Here is a 16,852-nt window from a genome sequence, read left to right on the forward strand (position 1 = left end):
CTTTTGGGTATTTTCTGTAGATGAGGTACTTTATCAAAATAACCTGTTACTGTAAAACAGACAAAACCCCAGCCAACCAGAAGCCTTTGTTGGTGTTTATGTGCAAGTATGCACAACTGATGAAACTGTTTAGTGTTTCAATTACATCCTGTACTGCATACACATTTTCTTTCTATTCATACATAAAGGAGCTCTATCAAATATCATTCAAATTCAGTCTTGTAACATCACAAACCTTTACATTTTTGCTGTCTGCACTGCTTTTCTTGCATCTAGATCACAACGATACTCTCCTCTGTGTCTTGTTAGGTTCTGCTAGAATCCCTTGTTTGAAATACGCAGAAATTTTAGTCATTGTAGCACAATGTGCAGCTTTGTCAATGTAGCTGTGTCCACACTAAGAGCTGGTTATTGGCATACATAATAAACTTTCACCAGTCAAGTTCCCACAATAAGCAGCTTTGCTGTGGTTTGGATGACTAAGCAGCCCTCCCCTGCTGTTTTGTATAGACCCTGTCTTGATTTCTGGTGCGCGTTTTGTGTTTATCACTGTCTATCCCCACTTTCCTACAGCGCATGCTAGGAGAATTCTGCAGCAGTCTAACAGAAATGCATGCATTGAAGCGCCAGGTAATGCATTCACTGCTTAGCTTCAACAATGTCCTGTTACTTTCTTTTGGTTTGTTTTCCTCTTAGCTTTTGTCCTGTAACTCAGACTGTTTAACAGATGTTCAAAATTAGTACTAATGCAGCACTTTCTCTACAAACAAGGCAAGAGAAGTTACTTGTCATTTGCGTGAAATGCAGCAATGCGAACTACATTGAATTATGGTTGTGGAGAATTGGCTTACCGTGTTTTGGATAGCCACAATTACTAGCAGCAAATATGCAAGTAGATCCTACAACAAAAAACTGATTTCAGTAACCATTTTTAGTATATTTAAAAGTTACTATTACATTTTATTCCTGAGGGAGGAAAGTGACTTCTGGTGGCATATTGAAGGTTGAAAAAATTGCCTCTATATTTAAAAACTCTGAGTTATTTGCAGATAATCAAATCATACAATAACGTGCTGTATTGCTAATAACTTCTTTAACTTGAATACTAACATGTATGCATCTGTTAAACTAAACTGAGTTTTTCCAAATTAAACTTTTTTTTTTCCATTTAACACTTGCCAAAAGATGTATGTAATAATTTAGCTGTTGTGATGCAAGGATAATCTTTAATTCTCAAAGGAATAGGAAAATTAAGAGGGAACACGTTGTCTTCTCATACATATGTAATAGGGCTTAAGGTTAAGAGGTCTTGTGTGAGCCTCAGGAGTGACGCCAGACATGTATGAGAATGAGGGATTTATGCTTGTGTGGGAGGTGTGGGGAGGACTGTCTTTCTTGAATTTGGTCTAGAACTTTCTTAATGTCTTTGCCTTGTGTAAAGGTGTGGACTACTTGCATTATGGAAACTTGAGACCTTTTGATCTTGTGTGAAATAGGTCAAAACTGTTTTCAGTGTTGAGTACCTGTTCTGATAGCAACCTTGTGCTGTATGCAATATTCTTCTTAATAATATTTTATAAAGGTGGTGTTAGAATTGTAAAGCAAGTTTTTAGATTTTATTTTATATATGAAGTATTGCATAAAATATTATTTCTGAATGTTTAAATCTTTGCCCTTCAGGAAATGAGTAAGCTTTAAGAAAGCATTTCTGTAACGGAATGTACCATGATTGAGAGATGAATTGTGTATCTGTAACTTGCCTACCTAATAGACAGTGCTCTTTCAACTGGATGCATGTCAAGGATTTAACAGGTTCCATTTTTTTCCTGTAGAAACTGGTAGTGATCTTTCTATGTTTGAAGCGTTGCGAGACACAATTTATTCTGAAGTGGCAACTCTTATTTCTCAAAATGAGTCTCGGCCCCACTTTCTTATTGAACTTTTCCACGAGCTTCAGCTGCTAAATACGGATTACCTAAGGCAAAGGGCTCTGTATGCTTTGCAGGTATGCACAAAATTTTTCATCTTGTGTATGTATCAAAGAAATCCTAGACCCATTTTTACAATATAGACTGTCTTTTCCAGGATATAGTGACCAGACATTTATCTGAGAAAAATGAAAAAGGGAAGTACACAAAATCACTGAGTTCTGCAACATGGATGGCATCAAATTCTGAACTCACTCCCAGTGAAAGCCTTGCTTCTACAGATGATGTAAGTTTTCTGAAGTTTAGAAGCTGGCTTACTGTCACATTTTCCTGTTTTTTCAATTTATATGCCTGCTTCTGTATTGAAATTTTTCTGAAATTAATATCAACTTATCCAGATCTTTCTAAGCAAAGAAATGCAAGAAAATACTAATGCAGAGGTGGTTAAATATGGTATTCTTCGTGTCTGAAATGAATGGTATGTCAGGGAGCAGTAATACATAGTGAGGGGCATGTATCAGAAACTACTGTTGTAAAAGATACAAAGTCCTCTTGTGAGTAAGATCAGGGCAAGTGCTGATCACAAGATTCCCCAAAATGTTTTGGGTTTTTTTATATTTAAGGAATCACTGATGCCTCTGTAGTTTCTTACATGTTTTATAGTTGAAATATTTGAAACAAACATGGTAGAATCATTTGATGAATTTGTATCCTGCAAGTAACATTTTTCCCCTGTCAAGCAGTCTGGTGACAAGTCTTGGTACCACAGCATATGGCTGAAAAGAATTGCTGGCTTATTAATAAGCCTGTGAGAGAATATTGCATTTCTGCTATCGGCCCATGGCCTGGACAGGAGCACTCTGCGTTGGGTTAGGAACTGGCTGGAGGGCCAAGCCCAGAGAGTGGTGGTGAATGGTGCCACATCCAGCTGGCGGCCAGTCATTAGTGGTGTGCCCCAAGGATCAGTGCTGGGCCCCATGCTCTTTAATATCTTTATTGATGATCTGGATGGAGGGCACTGAGTCCATCATCAGTAAACTTGCTGATGACACCAAGCTGGGGACAGGAGTTGATCTGTTAGAAGGTAGAAGGGCTCTGCAGAGGGACCTCCATAGGCCGGACAGACGGGCAGAGTCCAAGGGCATGAGATTTAACATATCCAAGTGCTGGTTTCTACACATTGGCCACAACTCCTCCATGCAGTACTACAGGCTGGGGTCAGAGTGGTTGGAGAGCAGACAGACAGAAAGGGACTTGGGGGTACTGGTTGATAGTAGGCTGAACATGAGCCAACAGTGTGCCCAGGTGGCCAAGAAGGCCAGTGGCATCCTGGCCTGCATCAGGAACAGTGTGGCCAGCAGGAGCAGGGAGGTCATTCTGCCCCTGTACTCAGCACTGGTTAGGCCACACCTTGAGTACTGTGTCCAGTTCTGGGGCCCTCAGTTTAGGAAAGATGTTGATTTGCTGGAATGTGTCCAGAGAAGGGCAACGAAGTTGGGGAGGGGTTTGGAACACAAGCCCTATGAGGAGAGGCTGAGGGAGCTGGGGTTGCTTAGCCTGGAGAGGTGGAGGCTCAGGGGAGACCTTATTGCTGTCTACAACTACCTGAAGGGAGGTTGTAGCCAGGTGAGAGTTGGTCTCTTCTCCCAGGCAACCAGCACCAGTACAAGAGGACACAGTCTCAAGCTGTGCCAAGGGAGGTTTAGACTGGATGTTAGGAAGAAATTCTTCATAGAGAGAGATTTGGCTGTTGGAATGGGCTGCCCAGGGAAGTGGTGGAGTCGCCATCATTGGAGGTGTTTAGGAGGAGACTGGATGGGGTGCTTGGTGCCATGGTTTAGTTGATTAGATGGTGTTGGATGATAGGTTGGATGTGATGATCTTGAAGGTCTCTTCCAACCTGGTTTATTCTATCTGGTGTTTTTTAGGAAACTTTTGTCAAGAACTTTTCTACAGAAGCATGTCAAGATTGTGAACAAAATGATGCAGACAATGGGAGTACTATGTCTACATCTTCAAACTTTGAGCCCTTTGCAACTGATGACCTTGGTAAGAAAGATGTGATTTAGTGTTGTGTTCTTCCCTCCCTCCTTCCTAAAATGCCTGCAGTTGTATGCTTAGGTAGTATCTTTAATTTTTAGTGTGTAATCATGTTTTGTAAAAGAGCACTTGGAGAAATTAGCTACTTGTTAAACACTTTGTATTGATCAAAATGTGTAACAGAATTCATTTTTATCGTTGTTTACTTGTCTTATCAATTGAAAACTTTTTATTTAGATTAAAAGATTTTTTTATTCTAAATATAGGCAACACAGTGATTCACTTAGATCAAGCTTTGGCTAGGATGAGGGAATATGAGCGTATGAAAATTGAAGCTGAAAGTACCCTTGACTCTGAGGGCTGCTCTAGTAATTTTCAGGGTGCTTCTGCTGCTAAATTAGAAGGTATGCACATATATACGTATTTTGCTTAGTTTTAGAAAATAATTAACTATCAAGAATCTTTTAATTGGCTGAATTGCATTCCTCTTCATTTACACTGAAAACTTAGCAAAGTTTCAAAGGATCTTTGCATACTTCAGTAAATATTATTTATTTTCAAAACAGAAAAATCTGTGTTTTTAAAGTTGATATTTCTTTAGTGGTAATGTTGAGTGACTTAAATATGCTTTTTTCTAATAAGGTCCAAGCACTAGTGATGGCCTTCCTGTGCCACAGTCAGGTGAAGTTTCTGCTGTTCCTTGTCCTCATATAGATACTCAGCAGCTTGACCGACAGATTAAAGCAATTATGAGAGAGCTCATTCCTTTTCTGAAGGTAAGAACTCTCCTCAATAATGGGTGAATTAGCAGGATAGCAAAAGCACCTGTGTAATTACATGAAAGAACACTATCTAAAATTGATAGCTTGCATCTTGGCAACAGCTGCCAATAAATATGTTAAGTTTCAGGCCTTGCTGAGGATGAAGTAATAATTAAATACTCCAACAGAAACATTCATGTTTGAGAGTGTACTTCTGAAATATTTTCTGCATTCTAGCAAAGACAACTGAGATAATTTTAATTAAAACTTTTACATATAATGTTACCTGAGATAGTTCTGAAGAATAGCTCTGAGTTCTTGATTGTTAGCATTTTTTTCTCATGTTCACAAATGTCTTTGAACCTGAGAGATTGTAAACTTCAGTAAATACAGTGGAGAAGTGTACTTCTTTAAAGAAGTAGTAGTCATAGTTTGTTCTGTGCAAGGTTAAAGAACAGAGAAGATTGAGTTGTAAGATGCTTAAGCCGCCTCTCTGTTCCCTTTTATAGTACACACAGTATATAAGCTTTGGTTTGTTCAATAAGGTACTTGGTTGATAATAGATTTGAAAGCCAGGTATGTTGTTGATCTGCCACACTCTCAGCGCCCAAAGAATTCTGTTTTGTTTGCCATTTTAAGGAAGCTTACAACATCTTAACATATAATTTAATACGCTTGAGTATCCAACCACAACGTAGGAAGGTTCTTAGTTTGTCCAAATATTAAACGATGGCATGTACTAATGTATGGGAAAAGTGAGATGAAGCTTTGTGTGTCATGGCTAATCTGTCATTAATGAAGGATGGGATCTGCCATAGCTGTGTTCCTGTTAGTTTGTTTTGTGAGATGGATCAGGACTCTTCCTGGGGTGCTGTTCTTTCAGTGGCTGGGTTTTGTTCATTTGTTTGTTTTTATATATATATAAAATTAATTTCAGGGTTTGAGCTGATGGCTACTTTTTTTGAAGTGGTAGCTAAGTTAATTCTGTGTTACTTGCTTAGGAACACATGGATGAAGTATGCTCATCTCAATTACTGACATCAGTAAGACGAATGGTCTTGACTCTTACACAACAAAATGATGAAAGTAAAGAATTTGTGAAGTTCTTTCATAAGCAGCTTGGCAGTATACTTCAGGTTAGTAGTTTCTCAGTGATGCTTTTGTAACAGTATTGCAACTTGGATAATGAGCAGACAAACCAGCTTCCCTGAGATTTTATTCTACATCTTCAGTAGCATAGCTGCTGTTCTTCAGCTTTGATAAAGTGATGAGGTATTACCCTCCTAAAATGAAAGCTTTTCCATTCACAGAACTTCTTTTCCATCACTGCCAGACAGTGTGAAGCGTGTCTCCTGCCCATAGATATCTTCAAGCAGAGTTCTTGATGATCTTCTTTATGGACATTTTGTGTAAATTCCTGAAAATCAATAGGTTGCTCTTTTCTTCCCCCTTCTTTACACACCACCAACCCCTGCCCCCACCCCCCAAAAAAGAAGGTATAAAATTTAGACTAGTAATAAGAAATTTTGTTTTGTGAGTAAAGATACTACTTAAGATCTGTTGAAGATATTAAAACATTTTTTTAAAGCATGAGCTATTTTATAACTATTTTTTAGTTATTAGGAATATGACAAATGTTTAGTTTTCGATTGTTTGACAGCCTGTTTCAAAAAATGAAGAATTATTTCTTTTCACAGGATTCACTGGCGAAATTTGCTGGTAGAAAACTGAAAGATTGTGGGGAGGATCTTCTTGTGGAGATCTCTGAAGTGTTATTTAATGAATTAGCCTTTTTTAAACTCATGCAAGACTTGGACAACAACAGTATTTCTGTAAAGCAGAGATGTAAAAGAAAAATAGAAACTTCTGAAGTGATACAGTCTTATGCTAAAGAGGTTTGTTTTATTATTTTTCTTAAAATGTAGCTTTTCTGAGTTTCCTAAACCTCTGTATTGCCTAAACTACTTTGAGTACCTTAGTTCAGACTTTGTAGATACATATCTTTTACAAGTAAGGGCTGTGTAGTTACAGTGTTGCTTGTGTGGAAGCTTGAACTTTGTAATGAAGATGTCCTGTGTTACAGGCAAGTGTCTGTTACAGATACCTGATTGTGTAGACTTTGCTAATTCAGAGAAAGTGTGTTTTAATGGGTTTATGTACACATAGGAAGGAGTAGTCTAATGTTGAAATAGTACTAACATTGTGTAGTTGTTGCAGTTTAACCCCAATACACAGCTAAGCACCACACAGACACTTGCTCACTGCTCCCTGGTGGGATAGAGGAAGGGAATTGGAAAGGTAAAAGTGAAAAAAATCACGGGCTGAGATAAAGTCAGTTTAAACAGCTAAAGCCACATGTGCAAGCAAACAAGAAATGGACTCACTGCTTCCCATTGGTAGGCAGATGTTCAGCTAGCCTCCTGGAAAGGAGGGCTCAGTGTATAATAGTTACTTGGGAAGATAAATGCCATCACTGTGAGCATTCTCCACTTTCTTCTGCTTCCCCCACCTGTTACTGCTGAGCATAATGCTGTGTGGTATGGGGTATCCCTTTAGTCGCCTGTCCCAGCTGTGTTCCCTCCCAACTTCTTGTGCACCCCCAGCCTGCTCACTGATGAGGTTGTGTGAGAAGCAGAAAAGGCCTTGATGCTGTGTAAACACTGCTCAGCACTAAGACATCCCTGTGCTATCAAGAGTTTTCAGCACATATCCAAAGTATAGCTTCATACAATGAAGAAATCTAGCTATTTCAGCTAAGTATTTTGGTATGAGGGGGTCCCAATTACTCATCCCTCTGGTTATGCATACAGCTACAGCTTTTCTTGCAGTATTTAGTTAGGCACCATCTTTCCCTAAGTTGAGTAAGTCTTATATGAAGTCTTGTTGGCATGTGTAGAAGGTACTGCTTTCTAGACTTGCAGCATAAAAAAAATAGATAAACTTTTCAGAAATGTTTGAGACTGGAACATATACTGTGCTCTGTTAGCAAGTTTTATTAGGTTTTGCACCATTTACATTATTAAAGACACTGCATCACCATGTTTGATTTTAGTATTGTAGTTTGGGTTTGGGTTTTTTTTGTTAAATTAATTGTTCACATACTTAATTGAATCAGGTATCTACCTCAGTGTTTTTTCTTGTATATAGTATAGTTATGACTTTAGTTGTAACTGTCCTTTCAGCTTTCTTGTAGAAACACAAATACCAAAGCAAATCCTTAACTCATTCTTACTTTAAAATGTCAACAGAAGATATTTTGTTAATCTGTCTTAATCTTTAATGTCCTTTTGAATAGTTTTAAGCATATCATTAGCTGTTTTTCAAGATAGTTCCACTCAGATACACCAGTAATAGGGCTAGTATGAGAGAGACTGCAGAGTGCAGTAACAAGGAGAAAGAAACCCTCTGCATCCAGAATGACTTGGTCATGACTTTTTATTTCATCTGGAGCTGTTCACTGGATCTGTGTGACATAAGAGTGGTTCATACACTGCTTATGACAATGCATGGAGCCTGTTTAGATCCACCATTTCGTCTCTTCTAGAAGACAGAGAATTAGTGTTAAGGTCAATATTTGCCTTGTCGCTGTGGCAGCAACAACAGATTCAGATTTACCAGAGCTAGAGATAAGCCAGAACTGGTAGGTCCTGGTTAGTTTGTTCAGAGCTGCACAATTATCTCTGTATGATCTTCTCACAGCTTTTGGTGCTGGGATCCTGATGCAGGCACATCCAGTCTTGCTTGATTTTGTGGCTGCCTGAAGTCCGATAAGGTGTTTTTAGCTTCTGTGCTGAAAAACACAGTTCTCTGTCTTGTCCAGAGCTGCTATATCTAATTCTGTATCTTAAGTATGAGCCAATCATAGACTGGAGAATTAGCCTGTGTAAATCTAATCGTTTAAATTAAAAGTTGGCACAATTTTTTTGTAACATTTTGCAACTCCAATAAAATTTTGAAGACATCTGCATAAACATCTTTGGTAGTATAGAAGTCCCTCTGGCTTACTGCTGTTTTGAGATAGCAGTTCTTGGTAAATTTGGCATTTCAGCCAGGTTTTCACAAAACCCTGGTTTGGTACAGTATTTCAAAGTTATTTCAGTTCAGAATTGAAGACAGTTTGTGTTTTTTCTAGGCAAAAAAAGGTCTCCAGGTGGATGTTTGTTCATCTGCTGAAGATGTCGATGAGGACAAAGTATGTTTATGTTTCTCAACTGTCTTTATTCCTCAGATCATTTAGTCTTACATGTTTTGTGTCATAGAAATTCAGTATCTGTAAACACTCCATATTCTGGAGTTTATAAAGTTACCAAACATCATGGGGTTTGTCTTTTTGTTATTTCCAGTGAGTTACTGTATCAAAGTAAATTATCGTTTCCATTTTTACATTTGAACTGATGGTCTGGGAAACAACTGAAAAATTTGTGCTAATTAGTGAGTCTTTGTTATTACATACATTCAGTAAACATGACTTGGTTGTCAGTGCATTGGTTGTTCTTGTTTTTACTCCTGTTTGTGCTGTGGAGTCATTACCAGTGTAAAGAATCCTTGTTGCAGTTCTGTGTTTCGAGACCTACATTCTTATCAAAGATAGAATTAAAAATGCTTTTCTATTTATTGTTGGTTATGTTTATGTAGATTGAGTTTTGCTTGGACTGACAGCTTGAAGGTCTAAAACCAGCAAAGTTTATGTTGAATGCTATGCAGCTGAAATGGAATAATTTGTGATACTTGCTGAGCAGCTTTAGGATAGAATTTTACTTTTAGTATTAATCTTCAGTATTTTAAAGAAAAAAGACCTGTTCTGAAGGTGTTCATGGGATTTGATGTTTGTGGGATTTGGTCTGGGCCTGTTGCCTGTAGTCTCAGCTTAGAGCTCTGAGAATGTTGTCCTTCACTGAAGAATTAAATAACAAGGATAGCTAACTATTTTAAGAATTAACAGTTTCCTTTTAAATGGCATGGAGTAAATTTGTTTCCTTTTAAGGAGAAGACAGATGTTCTGTGCTGGGACACACTGTATTTGAATCCTCAGAGTCAAAGCCTGTGTGTGCTCTGAGTATTGAATGTTTTGTGGTTTTGAAAACCACTAAAATAATTGTTTGGGGAGGGTGATTGTATATGATGTCTTTTATTTTCTGCTGGAATGTTCAGCTTTTTTTTCAAACCAAGAGAGACAAAGTAACTTAGAATGTTGATTGTCTTCTTGAATGGGCATAGGTGTTAAGTGAAGGCATGTATGGGCATAGTCAGCTCTTTCTTCTGGGGCTTAGCACTTCTGTTACAGTTGCTATAGAAGAGAGTCCTTTCAAGATTTAGAGCCAAACTTAGGGCTTTACTTGGATTTCATAAAGGCTCAGCAGAATTCTATCACTCAGTATTTAGCAAGTCATTCATCAGAGAAACTACTGAGTAGCTGTTGCTAAAGAAATGAGAAGATGTACTTAAGAATATTCCTAATTTTTACTAGAGATGATATAGAACAAGCAGGGAAGTTGCTAGAAGGTAATAATGCTGATACATCTTTCTTCCTCTTGATAATGGACAAAACTAATTTAAAGAAACATCTGAGCATCACATGATCTCTTATAGTAAGTTCTGATGGTCTGTTACAGAGTAGCTTTGCAGTATTAATCTCAAGGCCTTAAGGAGTGCTTAGTCGTGAATTTTTAGCCTAACTTGATTTTTGAGGAGAAGAAGCAATCCTTTGATGCAGAAACCGTAACTTAATCTTTAGATAAACCTATATGAAACTACAAAGTTTTCCTTGTTTTCTTAGGACAAAGATGAGACTGAAACTGTTAAACAAGTACAGGACTCGGAAGTGTATGTTGATGGTGGAGTTCCTGAAAGTATTAGATCTGATGTGTCTGATCAAGAGGAAGATGAGGAAAGTGATAGTGGTCCAGTGGCAATAAGTAAGTGATTTTTATTTAGTGCATTCAGAACTTTCACTGTAGCTTTGATCAACTTATTTTACAAGAAGATTTTAAATACTGCTGTTTTATCCCTTCTCACAGATTTTCTAGTAAGGTCTTTTCCAGTGGAAGCTTCCCAGTACTGTATTTACTAGTATTGTGTAAAGGGTTAAAACATTCCAATTAGAGGAGTTTTTTCTCTTTGTAATCAATAGAGCTGTAAAAACATTTGTGGAAGTTACATAGCCTGTCTCAGCTAAACTTGAGTTTTCTCAGCCTTTAACCTGGATGATGTGAAAGTCACTGAAGTCTCGTGCAGTTTTTAAATGGTGATGGTTTCAATATGCTTCTATTTAAGCTTGCATATTTTTAATAATTTTTTCCCTGTTCATTAGCTTACACCAACCACTTGTGGCTTATTTTCCCTTATATTTACATTCTTCATGCTAGCTTGTTTAATAAACTTAGATACTTCACACCAGCAGAGTGGTGTTTGTTTATAATACAGTTTTAGGAGCATATGGATCTTTGAAAGTTAAGGCATCACTGTATCCTAATTTCAGGTAATGTTTTGAAGTAAGAATTGTGACTGATCAGTGCAGTAAATTACTAAAAGAGATTTGGATTTTGCAGTCTGACTTCTGCTCTGCCAGGCTTCATCAATATGTAAATCCTATCTGAAGGTGGTTTTATATTGATTTGCCTTCAGGTTTATCAAAAGCAGAAACTCAAGCTCTGACTAACTATGGCAGTGGGGAAGATGAGAATGAAGATGAAGAAATAGAATTTGAGGAAGGACCTGTTGATGTGCAGACATCACTACAAGCTGACATCACAACAACTGAAAATGAGCAGGTATCACCAAAGCTGTAAATGTAGAGTAAACCTTAGGCAGTGCACAAATTTTCACTGCTTATGTGTACGTACCTCAGAGATTCATGTTGCTCTGTTTCATACTAATGAAAGCAGAATGATGATGCAAGAAATTAAATTGAAGTAATAGCTGCTACAGAAAAAAATAAGCATTCCCCACCATAGTTTTATTGGTGTATCTGACACCAGAATGGATGAATGGACACAGGCAAAACTAATGTTTAAATCTGCTATCAGAGAAAATGTTCAGTTGCAGTAGGAAAGATAAACTTTCAAAAACACATCATAACTTAAATGGTTAACTGGTTCTCCCTCTGATTACATCAAGTTCTTACTGAGCTTTTCTCTATTGCATAGTAATTGTTTCTAGAACAGTAGCGAAATGTTACTGGCTGCTATTGTCATTTCACTGTTGATTTGCTTAAAAGCATTTGGAAGTGTGTGGCCTGGTTCTGGAGACTTGTCAATTGTATACATTTCAGTAAGAAAGATTGACCGTTGAAACCTTGGTTTGCTCAATAGCTATTAACAGTAGGCAAGGATGTAACTGGAATATTTTACTTGAAAAGCTAAAACAGTAGATCTTTTCATGGAACCAAAGACTACCTGGGAACTGGTATAGTGAAAACAAAATGAAATGTTCAGATAAAACACATACATCAGTGTTAGTTTCTTAAAGTGTTGGTGACTAGCTGATGAGTAGAGAGTAGAACTTGCTGTCTTTATTCCAAACTAGTGAAAAGACAAAAACCTGGAGCACGTGCACAGTGTATCTCCAGTTAGCTTAGAAGAGTGAATTAGTCATGAAGCTGATGAGTAGAATTTGTTCTAATTCCTTTTCATCTTCCTTGACAGACTTCAAACCAAGAACTGAGTAAAACAAATAGCAGTGAGATTTTGTTACCAGAACAAGAATCTGTTAATGTTAAAGGTAAGCCCTGTGTGCAGTAACTGAGAGATTGACGCTTCATTGAATTTGCATGCTGTGAGAATTATCTTGGACATTGCTTGTGATATTTGTAGTGAAAAAGATGATCAAATTTGCAACAGCTTATTGGGCTGTTTTTTTCTTGGAGCCTTATCAGTTCACTAGATAGATCTGTGTTGCTTTAGACATAGCAAAATTTTTAAAGAGGAAATCTGGACTAGTATTATCTAAGTGGATGTGGTTTAGATGCTTGACAATAGCATAACCTTGGCACACATCTGTAGCAAAGTTCATACCTGTTACAGTATTTTGATGTTTAGATTTGTCTCATGCCTGCTTTTTCTGCTACTGCCACTTACTAGCAATTGAAATCAGTTTAAAGGTTGTGAATAATGCTGTGTTGTAACTGCTTAAGAACTGAGAAATAATTTTCTGTCAGAAAGATGAGTGGGTGGTATGAGTGTTACTTTTCTCGCTGTTGTTACTACTACCTCATGCTGTGCTTTTCTGTTTCAGGTACTAGTTATGTTGTTGGTCTTTTTTCATAGACAAAAAGGAGGATTTTTTTTTAATAGATCCTGTGTTTCTACAAGAATGTGGCACAGTGTTAAGGAAATTGTTGTTCTGTATTATTTCCTTATACCTAGAATTAATATTTTTATAGTTCTAGAAGCTGGCTTTGGGTTTTGTTTACCTCCTTTTTTGTTTGTTTTTTTAAACAAATAAATAACCAAACAAAAACCCAAACAACAACAACAAACAATCAAAACAACAACCAAACCAAAAAGTCCAACCCACACACCAACAAAAAAGCCATACCAAGTCAGAAATGTTGAAGTTGCATACTGTCTTCTGATAATTGCTGATACTTTAAGTGTGTGAAAGCACAAATAACTGCTGGCTTATTTCAGTCAGCTTTGTGTTAATCTGAGAATTCATAACTCACTGTTCATTTGTAGCTTTGGATCATAATTTGTAAAATAATAATGTAGGATTTCTGTATACTTAGAATCTTTTTCTATCTCTACCCAGTTAAAATGTAGTTTTGTGATTTTAGGTGAACAAGATGTGGCTGAACTTTTGCCTCATTATGTCAGTGTCATGGAGACATCACCACCTTTAGCAGTTAATACCCCAGAGTCCTTTATAACAGCAAGTATGAAGACAGAAGAATCAAGCTCATCTTTACCAGTAAATGAAACTCAAACACCAGACACAACGTGTGTAGGAAATAAATCTGCTGCAAGTTCTGACAGCTCCATGGCTGGTAGTCCTGATACAGATTCACCTGTGTTAGTGAATGAAGATGTACGTATATTTCAGTTAAAAGTTACACATCCCAGAGAAATTTGTAGCTTTTTTTTCTGTTTCAGTGTTACTTCTAGTTTCCAGTCTTGCTCAGTTTTCATGTGCAGATTTAGGCATCGTTTCTGGATGTACTTTGTTATTAGGGCAACAAAGCTGGTGAGGAGTTTGGAGCACAAGCCCTATGAGGAGAGACTGAGGGAGCTGGGGTTGCTTAGCCTGGAGAGGAGGGGGCTCACAGGAGACCTTATTGCTGTCTACAGCTACTGGAAGGGAGGTTGTAGCCAGCTGGGGGTTGGTCTCTTCTCCCAGGCAACCAGTACCAGAACAAGAGGGCACAGTCTCAAGCTGCACCAGGGGAGGTTTAGGCTGGATGTTAGGGAGAAGTTCTTCATAGAAAGAGTGATTTGCCATTGGAATGGGCTGCCCTGCAAGGTGGTGGAGTCACCATCACTGGAGGTGTTTAGGAGGAGACTGGATGGGGCACGTGGTGCCATGGTTTAGTTGATTAGATGGTCTATGTATTCTATGTATTCTATTCTATGTGTTGGGTGATAGGTTGGACTCGATCTCAAAGGTCTTTTCCAGTTCTATTCTATTCTATAATACAGTTTGGAGTGAAAAAAATTCCTTAATGTCACCATTTCTTTTAACAGGAGGCAGGGTCTGGAAATGTAAGCCAAAAATCTGATGAAGATGACTTTGTGAAAGTTGAAGACTTGCCCCTTAAACTTTCAGTATATTCAGAGGTATTTTGCTATTACTTCTGGGGTGGTTGTTTAGAAGAGCGCACCATAAATGTCTTAATTACCTAGACAGTGAAAAGAATTATCCAGAAATTTGAGTTTTGCTTTATCTGTTACAAAGGCAGATTTAATGAAGAAAATGGCAGTGGAGGCTCAAAGCAACAGTTTGTCTGATGAATTACTGGATGGAGGTGGAGCTCAAGATCAAGAATTAGTAGGAGATGCCCAAACTTTGAAAGAACCTGGTAAAGAGTTATTTTCTAAATTCTCTACAGCTATTGGGAAAACATTCAGGAATGGTCTAGACTTAATCTTGTCACCACTGAAGTAAGCAGTTATTGTGGTGTTGAAAGAATACCCTTTTTTTGATACCATGCATTTGAAAATTATGTATTTCTATATATTCTAAGCAAAAGATAGACATGAGCCCATTTGAAGAAGGTCCAGAGTAGGGCCACAGAAGGGATCAGAGGGATGCAACATTTCTCCTATGAAGAAGGGTTGTGAGAAAATGGAAGTTGTTCAGCTTGGAGAAGAAAAGGCTCCAGGAACTCCCAGTTCTGGCCTTTCAGTACTTTCAGGCATTTTATCTTCCCTGGCCATCCTATATACTTCTGTTAGGTTCTAGGGCTAATAAAGTCATAAAAATTAACATATGTAAAATGGACATTATAAGAGTTCTTAAACTTGCTGCAATGGAATAGTATTTTCATTTCTTGTTACACAAGCTTGGATTTAATAATATTGTAAATTCTATTTGCTTTTATCTGATTTAATAATGCACAATATAATTGGCTGACACTGCTTGGTGTTTTCATAATAGAAGAGTTCAGGAGATTTCAGAATAGTAAAATATTGCTTCAGGGATAAGTGTTATTCATATGAAGCATAACATGAGGTAGGAAAAACTTGTCACTTTCATGGAACAGTACTTATGCAGCCACACATTTAATGGTAGATCAGGTCAAGGAAACTTTTAGTATAATGTTGATACTGTGACACAAGTTATGTCATTAAGGGGCTCTCTCTATCATTATGCTTGTAGTGGCATGCACAAACTGGATATTTTGATGCTAGTTTTCTGCTAGTGTAGCTAGTTACAATTCCTCAAACAGTATAAACTGATGACAGTGCTTGTGTTTTTAATGCAGTTGTAGTGTGAATATAGGATTTTCCAGGGTAGAGGGAAGGAAGGTGCATCTTTTCTGTTTCATTCACTGCCCGTCACCATTCCGCTTGTCATAGCAGGTCAATACTGATGCCTATACCTGCTGTGGGAACAGTCTGGCTAAGAATGCCATGCTCCACAAAAGTGGTAGCTAGCGACTAAGCCATTTTTAACCTGCATGAAGGATGGCTGTAGCTGTTCAAGCCATGGCTCAAAATGCTTGTGAAGAAAAAGTGAGGATAAAATACTTCATTAAAGCACCTTGATGGATACTTCCAAGGAAATGTGGTCAACAGCTGTGTTTGATGCCTTGTAGATATTAGACAATAATGAGTATCCCTTCTATTTTTCAGAAACCTTTGGAGCTCAAAGTGCATGAGAATAACCTGAAGGTGTCTGCATTTATAAACTCCACCTATACAAATGCACATGGAAGATCAGCACTAATTTCCCAGAATTCTGGAAGTGTATAAAAATGTAAAATTTTTTACACGCTGCCTCTTAGGATAGGGATGCTAACTTCTGCCTGTGGCAGTTTGAACAGCCAAAACTGAATCATCTTCTATTCAGTTTTCCTGCACTGTTTTTTTTTCTGTCTTAATCTTTTTTTATTGTGACTTGTTTAGTAATTTTAAAATTGTAGCTTTAAATAAAGTTTGGACTTGTCTGTAAATTTGTCTCTGGCTTACAAAATGGAATACAGAGTTTGTTGTTTAAACTGACATTAAGCTTTGGTGTGCCTGTAGTAATTTGTTACTTCCCTTCAGAGAAATAAGGAATACTGCTAGTATTCCTGGGACAAGAAAATCCTGTCACACTGGGTTTTTTTCCATCTAGAAAGGAGTTGTAGACACAGTACATACTTAATATGTTGCCTTTATAGCCTAGCGTATAGCTGGCCTGTAAAGCAGTTGTTTCTGTTCAGGCCTGTGGAATTAATTTCTATCACATTTATCTGAGGTGAAGTAAATACCTTGGGTTTGTAGTAAACTGCAGAAACCATTTGGATTTTTCTTCATTTCCTGTTTTCCACTTTTGGTCTGCAAGTGTGAAAATTTTAGTATCTTTTCACAGGTGACACTAAAAATTGCTACAGTTGAAAGCCTGTAGGATCTGTTCTTAAAGTATTTGACTTTGTGAAGAGTTGTAAACTCAGTGATAGTGTATGAGGAAAAAAAAATACAATTT

At 37.6% G+C, this 16,852-nt stretch overlaps 1 protein-coding gene across 1 annotated transcript in view; it reads left to right on the forward strand.

Moving 5' to 3' along the window:
- The window catches only part of PCM1 (pericentriolar material 1), a 40,596-nt gene extending 24,248 nt beyond the window's left edge, over positions 1 to 16,348 (forward strand). The window contains exons 25-40 of the mRNA XM_054164524.1: positions 574 to 630; positions 1,833 to 2,005; positions 2,086 to 2,214; positions 3,857 to 3,977; positions 4,235 to 4,372; positions 4,611 to 4,744; positions 5,731 to 5,865; positions 6,427 to 6,624; positions 8,862 to 8,921; positions 10,506 to 10,644; positions 11,354 to 11,499; positions 12,373 to 12,448; positions 13,503 to 13,753; positions 14,407 to 14,499; positions 14,618 to 14,741; positions 16,018 to 16,348. Coding sequence (XP_054020499.1) covers positions 574 to 630; positions 1,833 to 2,005; positions 2,086 to 2,214; positions 3,857 to 3,977; positions 4,235 to 4,372; positions 4,611 to 4,744; positions 5,731 to 5,865; positions 6,427 to 6,624; positions 8,862 to 8,921; positions 10,506 to 10,644; positions 11,354 to 11,499; positions 12,373 to 12,448; positions 13,503 to 13,753; positions 14,407 to 14,499; positions 14,618 to 14,741; positions 16,018 to 16,043 — 2,000 coding nt within the window. The 3' untranslated portion in view covers positions 16,044 to 16,348. The remainder of the gene's footprint in view (positions 1 to 573; positions 631 to 1,832; positions 2,006 to 2,085; positions 2,215 to 3,856; positions 3,978 to 4,234; positions 4,373 to 4,610; positions 4,745 to 5,730; positions 5,866 to 6,426; positions 6,625 to 8,861; positions 8,922 to 10,505; positions 10,645 to 11,353; positions 11,500 to 12,372; positions 12,449 to 13,502; positions 13,754 to 14,406; positions 14,500 to 14,617; positions 14,742 to 16,017) is intronic.
- The last annotated feature ends 504 nt before the right edge of the window (positions 16,349 to 16,852 follow it).

The sequence above is a fragment of the Dryobates pubescens genome, chromosome 1 (genome assembly GCF_014839835.1).
Source record: "Dryobates pubescens isolate bDryPub1 chromosome 1, bDryPub1.pri, whole genome shotgun sequence".
Taxonomy (NCBI): Eukaryota; Metazoa; Chordata; class Aves; order Piciformes; family Picidae; genus Dryobates; species Dryobates pubescens.